The 12,798-nt window shown below is 40.3% G+C and overlaps 1 protein-coding gene across 1 annotated transcript in view; it reads right to left on the bottom strand.

The window, feature by feature from the left end:
* The window catches only part of ABI3BP (ABI family, member 3 (NESH) binding protein), a 350,074-nt gene extending 341,646 nt beyond the window's left edge, over window positions 1-8,428 (bottom strand). Inside the window, 1 exon segment of the mRNA XM_006890039.1 lies at window positions 8,338-8,428. Within this exon segment, the coding sequence (XP_006890101.1) occupies window positions 8,338-8,416 (79 nt within the window). The 5' untranslated portion in view covers window positions 8,417-8,428.
* Between the last annotated feature and the right edge of the window lie 4,370 nt (window positions 8,429-12,798).

Below are 12,798 nucleotides of genomic sequence, written 5' to 3'. Positions count from 1 at the left end.
TGAAGATTATAACATCACGATTGGAGGAAGATATGTCAATAGCTTCCATTATGTGATGACACAACTTTCTTTACCAAAATTGAGAAGGACTTGACCTGTTTGCTGCAGAAAATAAAGGGCTGTAGCCTTCAAGACAGATGTACCTAAAAGATCTTCACCGCTAGGCCAATTGGAAGTATCATGACAGATGGAGAAAAGAGATTGTTAACAAGTTCATCTTGTTCAGCTCCATAATCAACAGTCTTGGTGTCAGCAGTGGAAATTAAAAGATAATTTACTTTGGGAAAATTGGCTGTCACGGACCTCTTCAGAGTAATAAAGAGCAACGATGCCAGTCTAGAGACTAAAGTATGCCTGTTCTAGGTCATGGTCTCCTGAATTGTTTGCTACACATCTGGAAGGAGGATAATGAATAAGGATGACAGAAGAAGAATTGATGCCTTTTGAACTGTGGTGCAGGAGAAGAGCACTGAACATACTATAGACTGTCGAGAGAACAAACACGTCTGTCCTTGAGAGGGTGAAGCCCGTTTGCTTCTTGGAGGCAAGGATTTAGAAACTCTGTTTCACATACTTTAGGTATATGGGCATGAAGGACCAGTCCTTGGAGAAGGACATCAAGATTGGAAGGATGGAGGGTCAACATAGGAAAGGAAAAGCATGGATGAGATAGACTGACACAGCGACTATGGCAATGGGGCCCGGTGTGTCAGAGATGGGGTAGGGTTCAGAACCACTGTTCATAGGGTCACTGTTAATCATAGTTGGCTTGACAGCATGTAACAGCAACAACAGCATGATAGTTATTATTGTCTTCAATTTACTGGTTTGGAATTATCCCTGAAGTTATTCATTCTATCCTGCCAGGTATGAACCTGAGAGGGCAGCCTCTAGCTTTAATCACCATGCCCTCTGGCCATCTGATTGCACTTTTATCTTGGACCTTCTTGGTGGTTTCCTTCACACACGCCTCCTGAGGCATGATAGACTTGCCTAAAATAGTAGCCTCTTTCCAATTGATTTTAATCTACTGTACACAGGAGTATCTGCAAAGAGGTGTGTCAAGCTGCTGCTGTCCATTATAAGTTTTTATTGGCTCCTCTCCCTACATATTGTTCTCTGTGGTTTTTATTTTAGCTTTTAAGCCAGGAAAATCTAAAAAGAAAAAAACTAACCTTACTCTGGTGCCAAGAAAAAGATTCCAAGTGGTAGAGGATGGGCTTTCAGAGGACTCAATGTAATAATTTTTCCTTAGGTTCTGAGCGTTATGGCCTAACTCTCCTCTTGAAAACCAAGTTCAAGAGGATCACATCCCAAGGCTCCATGAATCCTTCCGCTCCTATAGGAGCCCATAGCAAAGGTGCAGGGAACTCTGGAGTAGTCTGTAAGGAGTTGAGCTGCTCACTTAAAGAAGGCTTTTCTCTATGGATTCAAACCCATCAGCTGCTCCATGGGAGAAAGTTAGGCAACCACTTCTCATAAGGAGTCTCTGAAAAGCCCTTTAGAAGTCAGTTATGAGTTGCCCCCAACTCAATGGCAATAAATGACTGAATAAAGAAAGGTATAGCTTCCCACAGACAAGAACAAGAGCTTGTGGGCACACAATGGTCAGACGAGACCACAGTGGAAAAGCTCCCTCCCTCCTTGTCCTGTGGTACAACCTACAACTCTCTTATTCCACCTTTCCAACTGTAATGTTCCACCCTGTGAGCTATCACAGAATAACTAGGGTAATGGATGTAGGTGTGTCAGAGACAGTAAGATCAGCTCAGGATAGGGCAGGCATCAGAGCTATTGTCACTATGAGTCCTAGGAAACTTGATAGCCCATAGCAACAACAACAGTAACATATTTTATGAGCCCTGGTGATACAAATGGTTAAGCACTCCATGCTAACCTGAAGGCTGGCAATTCAAATCAACCCAGCAGCTCCATAGGAATAGACTCAGCCATGTGCTCCCACAGAGCTTCAACTCAAACTCATTACTGTCTTGTTGGTTTCTGATGCATAGAGACCTTCTACAAGATTTCGAAGCTATAAATTATAATAGGAGGAGACTCCCCTTCTTTCTCCTGCAGAGCCACTAGTAGATTCAAACCCCCGACGACACTACTGAAGACTACAGTCTGACAGCCGAGAGTCAGCTCGATCTACTCTGCCATGTGGGAGAACCAGGAAATCACAATTGACTCAGTAGCACCTACAACAACTTATACTCTAAGCTTCCAAAGAGTAAGTAAGAACATTACAATAACTTATTTAGAGTAACAAAGTTATTACTTGCATGAAAATAAGCATAAAAATTTGCAAGCGATTCCTTATATGATCACAATGATGAACAAGATGATCATAGAATTATTTGCATTATATTTTCACCGCCTCTACGCATTGCACTGGAGTGCAGAGAAGCCAAAGCACGGAAAAATTCAAGATACTAAAGAGCTGAACAGAAGATTTCAAAAGGCAGAGCAAGATGACACAGTAAAATATTACAATGAAATGTGCAAGGAGCTGCAGTCAGAAAACCAAAAGGGTCGAACACGCTCAGCATTTCTTAAGCGCAAGGAACTGAAGAACAAATTCAAACCTCGAGTTGTTATAATCATGGATGCTTTAGGCAGAAAGTTAAATGATCCAGGAAGTATCAAAAGAAGATGGAAAGAATATACTGAGTCATTGTATCAAAGGAATTGGCAGACACAGAAGAATTTAATGAAACAACATATGAGCATGTGCCTATGGTGATGAAGGAAGAAGTTCAAGCTGCTTTGAAAGAAATAGCAAAAAATAAGGCCTCAGGAATAGATGGGATACCAATTGACATATTTCAGCTAACAGATGCTGCCCTGGACGTGCTCACCAAGTTGTGTCAAGAATCTAGAGAACAACCACTTGGCCAACTGACTGGAAGAGATCTATATTTGTTCTCATTCCAAAGAAAGGTGACCCAACAGTGTGGAAACTATAGAACAATATCGTTGATTTCACATGCAAGCAAGATTCTGCTGAAGATGATCCAAAAACGACTGGAACAGCACATCAACAGAGAACTGCCAGAAGTCCAGGCTGGATTTAGAAGGGGTCGTAGTACTAGGAATATTGTAGCTAATGTTAGATGGATCTTGGCTGAAAGCAGGGAGTACCAGAGGAATGTCTATCTGTGCTTCATTGATTATGCAAAGGCGTTAGACTGTGTGGACCATAACAAACTGTGGCTGACTCTGAGAAGAATGGGAATCTCAGAACACTTGATTGTGCTAATGTGAAACTTATACTTGAACCAAGAAGCAGTCGTCAGAACAGAGCAAGGAAACACTGTATGGTTCAAAATTGGGAAGGGAGTACGCCAGGGATGTGTCCTGTTTCCATACCTTTTCAATCTGTATGCAGAACAGATCATCCAGGAGGCTGGGCTCTATGAGGAGAAATGTGGCATCAGGATTGGTGGAAGATTTATCAACAATCTGTGTTATGCAGATGACACAACCCTGCTTGCTGAAACTGTGGAGGACATGAAGTGCTTTTTGCTGAGGGTCAGGGACTGCAACCTTCAATATTGATTGACACTCAATGTCAAGAATACGAAGATCTCACCACTGAACCAACTGGCAGCATCAGGATGGATGGTGAAGAGATTGAGATTGTTCACAGCTTTAGTCTGCTTGGCTCCACAATCAACATTCTTAGCCCCATCAGCCAGGAAATTAAAAGACTTATTGCGATGGGAAAGTCTGCTGGTAGGGACCTCTCTGAAGTACTCAAGAGCAACGGTGTGTCTCTGGAGACTAAGATGCGTCTGGTACAGGCCATTGTCTTTGCAATCACTTATCATGCATCAGAGAGCTGTACAATGACTAGGGAGGATGGAAGGAGAATTGATGTTTTTGAGCTTTGGTGTTGGAGAAGAGTGCTGAGGGTACCACGGACTGCTAAGAAAACAAACAGATTCATCCTGGAGAGGGTTAAACTGGGCTGCTCCTTGGAGGCAACGATTCTGAGACTTCGTCTGACATACTTTGGTCATGTTGTAAGGAGGGGCCAGTCCTTGGAAAAGGACATCATGCTTGGGAGGGAAGAGGGCAGGCACAGGAGGGGAAGACCCTCTGGGAGGTGGACTGATTCGGTGACTGGGGAAATCGGGATGAGTGTGTCGGAGACAATGAGATTGGCACAGTACAGAGCAGAGTTTAGAGCTGTTGTACATAGAGTTGCTATGAGTTGCAAGCGACTTGACGGCATGTAACAACAACTACAACAATTATGCAGATGACACAACCTTGCTTGCTGAAACTAAGGAAGACCTGAAGCAGTTGCTGGATTGAAGCTAGCTGTACATCAAGAAGACAAAGATTCTCAACACTGGGCATTTGGCAACACCATGATGGATGGAGAAGAGATTGAGGTTGTTAACAATTACAGCTTGCTCAGCTCCACAATCAACACTCTTGGCACCAGTAATCAGGAAATTAAAAGGCAAATTGCATTAGGTAACTCTGCTGTCAGGGACCTTTCAAGAATACTGAGAAGTAGGATATCAATCTAGAGAGTAATGTGTGCCTGATCCAGGCCATGGTCTTCACAGTTACTTTCTATAAGTCAGAAAGCTGGACAATGACACGACTAAGGATGAGAGAAGAATAGATGCCTTCGAGTTGTGGTGCTGGAGATGAGTCTTGAACATACCATGGAGAGCCAAGAAAAAAAAATAGGTCTGCCTTGGAGAGGGTGTAACCAAGTTTCTCCTAGAGGCTAGAATGTTGAAGCTCCTTCTTAGATGCTTCGGGCATGTGGCCAGGATGGTCCTTAGAGAAGGACATCATGCTCGAAAGGTGGAGGAGAGGAAGACCCTAGATGAGGATTGATACAATAACTAGGGTAATGGGAGTAGGTAATGTGGAGTCGGTGAGACTGGCTCAGGACCTGCTAGTCTTCAGAGCTATTGTACACAGGGTCACTAGGATCACAGGAAACTCCATGCCACATAACAACAACAAAACGAGGACACATTGTTGGGGAAATGTGAACTTTAAGGTTATGTACAGAGCTTTAGGAGAAATAGCTTTATTCAGGAAAGGGTAGTATACATATGACAACTGCAGAACCTCCCAGGGAGTCTGCTTGCTGAGACAAGAGACAAGGTTGAACACAGACTGTGGTCAGAGGCTTGGAATCTGGTCCTGGCTCAAAAGCCAGTCTTCACTAGTGAACTATATGGTTCAGCTAGGTCGAGCTTTCACAAACAGTGCTCTGTAGGGAAGCCTTCTTCAGTCTATGGTGAAACAAGAAAAATGAGTACTGTAGGCTTATTTGTCTATAAAAAATAAATCTATCGAAAGTGATTGCTTTTACAAGCAATGTTTTTTGCTTTTGTTTTCCCTACCTGACCATTCTTAGATATCAGAATTCAAGTTTGTTCTCTGCTTAAACCTTCATTTAAAAAAACTTTTTAACTGTTCTATAAGTCTGAAAGTCTGGAAACCACTAGAACAAAAGGTTGCTTATGACTTTTCTACCTTGAAAATTGTACATTCCTCTTAAATCACAAGTATTTAAGTAATGTGAAAATAGGAAGAAGGAAAAAGGGAAAAGCCATTTATCTTTTTTTTCTTATTTTACTCAGTATTTATCAAAATATGTTCTGTAAAGGATAAGACCAAGTAAAGTATTATAGGTTTCCTATGGAGCTGTGCTGCCAACCCAAAGGCACATGGTTTGAATCCACCAGCTGCTCCCTTAGGAGAGAGATGGGGAATTTTCTCCCTTGAAAATCAGTTTAAGGGTTAACTATGAGCGAGTTCCAATTTGATGGTTCATAACAACAACCACCAGAAAAAGGATTTCTGGTCACATGAGAATGGGAAAGAGTGGGTTAAAATGTTGGCCAGGGTTCTTAACCAAAATATCCCAAAAGCTGGAAATGGTTCAGAAGTTACAGTCAGGAAGCAGATGTGTACCTCTCACACACATATACACACACAGGTAGACAGACAGACACAAATACACACAGGTACATAGACACACATATATGCAGACATGTAAACATACAGACACAAAAACATATATACAGGAAGGCACAAACATGTACATACAGAGACAAAGACACTCACATACTTGCACACACAGATATATGCTCACAGAGAGATACAGACACGCATATATACAGACTCACACAAAAACAAACTTACACACATACAAGCACACACAGAGAGACATACAGATAATGCCTACACAAAGACACACACAGACACATACAGACACACATAAATACACACCCACTCCCATAAACACACACACACACACACACACACACACACACACACACAGAAACGTATAGCCATACACATAGGTACAAATACACAGATACATATAGGCAGACACAGACACACACACACACACACACACATCCACATGGACACGGACACACACTTTTTGAGGACTCTACACCTATTCCTAGAATTCACTTGAGAAAAGAATATCTGGCTACAATGAATTCCTCAATAGCTTTCACAATTTTCCTCTTTAAAAATATAACATAATGTTAGAAACAAGAAAATTAGTCATTTATTTTGCAATGTAATTATTATAACCTGACAAGATTTTCAAACTACCCAAGTTATGGGGATTTAAAATTTTACAATAGAAACGTGGATAAAAATATCCTGAAACTAGAAAAAGTTTCATTCTTATTGAAAATCATGATTTTTTTTCTTCTACAAAAATTATGTCAGAAGATTTTATCCAGAGATTGCAACATAATTAAAGCATTTGGAATTTGCAGAAGTCTGCAGTAACAAATTGATAGCTAGTGTTCTACTGCAGTGATTTCAAAGTGAAGTAAAACCATCTAAAGGTATAGAATCACTTGTTCACTGCTGTCAAGTTGGAACCAGCTTATACCTGCCCCTCAGTGCAGGTTTTCAAAGGCTGCATGTAATTCACATGGGAAGAGATTGCCCATATTTCTCTGGTGGAGCAGCTGGTGAATTTGAACCTCCTGCCTTTGGGTGGACAGTGTAACTTCTTATTAGTAGGCCATCAGAGCTCCCGTTAGAGCCTGAGAAAACCCCAACTCCTTGCAAAAGGTATTTTGCCCTTGTCAAGTTACTTCATTAACGTGGACAAACAATTCTGAATTCTTACATCTGGTAATAGATCTATGTAAACACTTTCACTGTGACACCAAGGAACAAAATTCTTTGAAGAAGCAAACACAACCTTACAATGTTTGTATTTTTCTTTGCAAAATTTCCTAGCCACAGCATATAAAGGTTTACTATGCCCCTTTTCCTTGTTTTTTTACATCATTATGTGAAATAGCAACTATGCAAACTTTTCACCCTTCATATTTGAAACTGAAGTTTCACTTTACATACTGACAAAAGGTCAGCTTTCACTCTGAACAAGAGAATCCCTGAGCCCCCGAAAGAGAGAGAGAAAACCTAATAATGATCTTTCACAGCCCTGACATTAAAAACTTTGCTTTTTGACACTATGCACATCTAGCTCTTGAGAACTCCGTGGCTCTCTGCATCACCTCGTTCAATAGTTTCCATCATAACTGTACACTAAGTCCCAACCCGTTCTTCACAATCCTGCTGACTACAGCAGTGTGCAACCATATAAAGATTTTACAGCTTGAGAATAGCTTAGAAAAGAACCACTGCAAAGAAGTAAAAGTATATAAGCATTTATGTCCAAAGACAGGCTCAAAGGTTTGTTTGCAGCATCTAAATTTAGAGATTTGCATGTTCTCCCAATGACATTTGTAAACAAAATACCAACACTAAATAATAGCAAGTCAGCAGGGAAAAGGGGAGTGTGCTGTCCAGCAAATCAAACCTTCTTCCAGATTCTGGGGAGAAGTGTCTACAAACAAGGTTCCATGCCTGGAAGCCCTCAGTCTCTAGGTACATGTACCGTTTACACCAAACACATTTTCAGAATAAGGTTCCTTGAAACTGTAAGCTAGTAAGGGTTTGCTCTCTAGATAGAGGAATTTTTAAAAAACTAGATAACTTTTTTTAGCAGACTACAATGCCTGACAACATAATATGTTTCAAAATGCAAAGAAATTGTACTGTTCTGGTCAGGACACTGTGAACTTCTGCTAAATGTAATAAGAAGTTGGTATAAAAGAGCTCCAAATGAAAAGTAAATAACAGAGGGTGGAGTAAAAAAAGAGTTTCAAGACATTTTGTCACATATTTGAACTTTGCGTTGCTGCAGAATAACTCTCTTCCTCCAAATAGTAAAGCAGATCATATTTAATATAAACACTTCAAAATTCACATCACTTAAATATTACTTTAAAAATAAAGAACAGCAGAGCTACTTGCCTTTTGGCAATTTCTGTGCATTTCCCAGGACTAGAGCAATACTTCCACAGAGCAGGAGACAGCCCAAGCTGGACAGCATGTTGCATTTGCCACCTCGCTCGGGCAGTGATGCTGGTGGGTGTCTCGCAAGCGTGGAGCTGCATTTAAGTGGACTGTCTCCCGGTGACAGAGGCGGGCGGCTGCACTAGCGGAGCTGTGGGCTTACTCACAGGGGGTGGAGACATGATGACATCACACCCTTTCACACACACGTACACACGAAGTAGGCACAACAGCAAAAACATCATCACGTTTCCCTCTGCTCTGATGTTTCTGTCTGTCTCTTCTCATCCCTCTGTGAGATCATATTGTAGTTCTGGTTGGTCTAATTTGTGAAAGCAATTTTGAAATAGTTAATAAGCTTTTAAAAATCTTGAAAAGACATGCTTAAAGTTACTGCAACATACAAACTGTAAAAAAAAAATCCTATTAGGAAGGAAACTGTTTTTAATTAGATCGTAAGTCATTCTAGTTCTCTTAAATGGAAGTTGACCAGTTAAAATACACTTTCAGGCATTTTACAGTTTCAATATTAGGATAAGTCCTTAAAAGCATGCCCATGGCTATAGAGCTATAAATTATACGTAATATAAATGAACATATACATATATTTGCATACAGAGAGATGAGGATACTTGCATGAATTCTTTAAATACAGCTATAGAGAAAAGAGAACTCTGGCAGCATGATCTGTAGAGAATTGGACTGCTAACCCAAGTCTGAGTCTCTCTAGAAGTTCAAATCCATCAATGGCTCAATGGGAAAAAGATGAACAGTCTCTTCCCATATGATTGATAGCCTTTCAAATCCTGCTGGAAGATTAGTTCTAAGTCACTTCTGAATTGATGACAATGGGTTGAATATTACAAATTGATCCCCAGCTCTAAGCCAGGCTTTGTAATAATATCTATGCCTACATGAATCCATTTTAATGATCACAATGACTATGCAAGAGATTGTGTCACTCCTATTTTATTAGCAAGAAAACAGATGCTCAGAAAAACATCCCAGCAAAGTCAGGGGATTCAAATGGTTAATAATGTAGAGAAAATCTGGAGTCGATGTCATGGGGGTTTAAATATTGGATACCAATTATTAGTCATGCTCCCTTGAACAAACTCCATCTATATTAGTGTTGATTAAATTTAAGTGTACTCATGCCAGACACTGATCTAATCAAATTACATATTTTAACACATTCAATGACCTCAAAACAATCTGTGAGCAGGCCTTATCCTCGCCCTCACATTACAGGTAAAGAAATTGGGGGTGAGCACCTAAGAGAAGAAGCCAGTGAAGGGGCATTCTAAGCAACAATTAGTCCCAGACCTTCCACTCTTATTCAATATTAAACTACAACAGATAATATCCATTTCATTAATTTGCCAGCAGGACTTAAGGAAAGTACTTACTACAAAATGTTGGAAATATAGGAAGTCTTTAATTAGTAGCAGTCACTGAATATAGTTATAATATTTATAGAAACAATAATTCCATCGCAATAGAATTAAATCAAGTTTGACTCACAGCAACGCTGCATCAAGTTTCTGAGGCTATAAATCGTTAAGGGAGAAGAGTTCCATCTTCTCTGGCAGAACTTCTAGTTGGTTCAAATAATTAAACTCTTTGTTAGCAGCTCGACACATTACCCACTATGCCACCAAGACATCTCCAGACAACAATATAGACCCACAATTAAATTAGAACAATGATTCTGAGCTGGGTTTGTCTATCTCTTAAGCCCATTTGTGATTTCTCACCATGTATACTATAGCCCCAAATAGGAGTATATTATTGGGACAACTAGAGAGATTATTGTCAGCTGGTATAGAGTCAACAGATTTATGGAGTTGGCATGGAGATTGGAAAGGATAATAGAACTTTGCCTAGTCTGTGTCAGCCTCACAATCACCAGCATGCTTGCTGCCCTCATCAGTGGGCCAGTACATCCCCACGAGAGACTTGTCCTCTCCTTCACTCAACACCATGACCTCCCCGGATAGGGCAAGTTAATTCACGATATCCTCCTCTTTATGCAAGGCACTGTGAATATTTTTCGTGTCTTTGCACTAACTCTTTGTGAAGGATTATTTTATAGAGTTTCTGTAGGTGAGACAAATGAACCAAAGGAAAAGGGAATTCTGGCCACCAACTTGCCCCAGATAAAAGAAAGGAGCAGTTAACAATTTATGTGAAGCATCTCCCAAATAAAAAGTGAGAAAGCTCCTTGTTAAGGTCCCTGGAGTTGGCTCACTACAAGAATGCTCTGACACTGATGGTGGGAGTGCTATTTCATAGGTCTTTTTCATTTCCCAATTTTTCACTAGAATAAGTGAATAAGTCTCTCAAACCCCAGGATAAGCATTTATCCACCTAAGACTGCTGGTTCTATCCCATATGCTACTGTCATCAATTTAGATGAGTGTGGCTTCTATGTTAGCAGGAAACAAAAAGTATTCTAAAGGGAGAAACAGTAGAAATACTGAAAATGAAGGCAGGTTAGGTGATGGAATTAGGAATAAGCCTCTGTCTGGCTCTCAGGTTGGGTCCAGTCCACATTAGTAATTATTATCTAGAGTTTTTAATATGGATTGAAGCTCAACAGCAATAAAACAAAGATTCTCACCACTGAGCTGATTGGCAGCATCATGATAAATGATGAAAAGATTGAAATTGCTAACAGCTTCAGTTTGCTTGGCTCCACAATCAACACTCTTGGTACCAGCAGCCAAGAAATCAAAAGACGAATGACATTGGAGAAAGTATGCTGTTCAGAGCTTATTGTGCTACTATGAGTTGCAGGCAACTTGATGGCACACAAAACCAACAAGATCTGGTGTGAAAAACAAAGTACTCTCCAGAGTACTAAAGAGCAATGTGTGGAAACTAAATTGTTCCTGATCCAGGATATGGTCTTCTTATTTGCTTTACATCAGAAAGCTGGACAGTAACCCAAGATGAGAGAAGAAGAATTGATGCATTTGAATTGTGGTGCTGGAAAAGACTATTGAATATACCATGGACTACCAGGAAAACAACTAGATTTGTTCTTTCTGGAGAGGGTGAAACCAGGATGCTCCTTGCAGGCAAGAATTCTGAAGCTTCGTCTGATACAGTTTGGGCATGTTTCAAGGAGGGACAAGTCCTTAGAGAAAGACACCATACTTAGAATTGTGAAGGGACAACATGAAAGAAAAACCCTGGATAAGATGGATTGACTCAGTGACTGGAGAAATGGGGGTAGGTGTGTCAGAGACAATAGGGTTGGCTCAGGATAGAGCAGGGTTCAGAGCTATGAGTCGCAAGCAACTCGACAGCACACAACAACAATAACAATTGGCTCAAGGTTAATTAAGTAGAAGTAAATCTCCAATTATTTTGTGAGAAAAAGATGGTTTGTCTTAGCTAGCAAGATAGTTGAGTATTCCACGTAAACTACTGAGACTTTCCTCCAAAAAGGAAGGAGAAACATTTTCAAGAATTGGACCATGTCCAAAGGGCATTCTAAAAAATCTTCTCAATGAACAAAGAGTTTTCTGTCACATCAGAACCCCAATCCATAAGATTTAATAAAAAATTATATTACAGAGAATCATAAATGCATTGATATGTCAGAAAAAGTCTTTAGATATTAATCATTTAATCATTGGAACATTGAAAGCCATTCTTAAGAAGTGCTCTGATCACGTGTATGTTGGAGATGATGACTAATGGAATAATTGTAAAAAGACTCATCAACAACATGTTTAATGCAGATGATACAACCTTGCTTGCTGAAACAGAAGAGGGCTTGACACATTTGGTGCAAAAGGTCAAGGACTGCAGTCTTCACTATGGATTGAAGCTCAACATCAAGAAAACAAGATTCTCATCACTGGGTCAATTGATAGTACCATGATAGATGGAGAAGAGTTTGAGATTATTAACAATTTCAGCTTGCTCAGTTCCACCATCAACACTCTTGGCACCAACAGTCAGGAAATCAAGGGATAAATTAATTGTATTGGGAGAATCTGCTATCAGGGACCTCTCTAGACTGTTAAAGAACAACGATGTCAATCTTGAGGCTAAGGTGTACCTGATCCATGGTCTTTGCAATTACTTGTTATGCATCAGAGAGCTGGACAATGACTAAGAGTGATAGAAGAATTGATGCCTTTGAGTTGTGGTGTTGGAGAAGAGTACTGAATATCCCTTGGGCTGCCAAAAGAACAAACTTAGATGTCTTAGAGAAGGTGAAGACAGTGTGCTCCTTAGAGGCAAAAGCACAAAGCTCTGTCCTGTCTACTTTGGGCATGTTGCTAGGAAATGTTATTCCTTGGAGAGAGACATTATGCTTGGAAAGGTAGAGGGATGGAGAAAGAAAGGGGAAAAAAGGAAAGGAAGGAAGGAAGGAAAGGAGGGAGGGAGGAGGAAGAAAGG

The sequence above is a fragment of the Elephantulus edwardii genome, unplaced genomic scaffold (genome assembly GCF_000299155.1).
Source record: "Elephantulus edwardii isolate Elephantulus edwardi_28Jun2011 unplaced genomic scaffold, EleEdw1.0 scaffold00085, whole genome shotgun sequence".
Taxonomy (NCBI): domain Eukaryota; kingdom Metazoa; phylum Chordata; class Mammalia; order Macroscelidea; family Macroscelididae; genus Elephantulus; species Elephantulus edwardii.
Note: the sequence above shows the minus strand (reverse complement) of the source record. Positions and strands in the feature narration are given on the sequence as shown.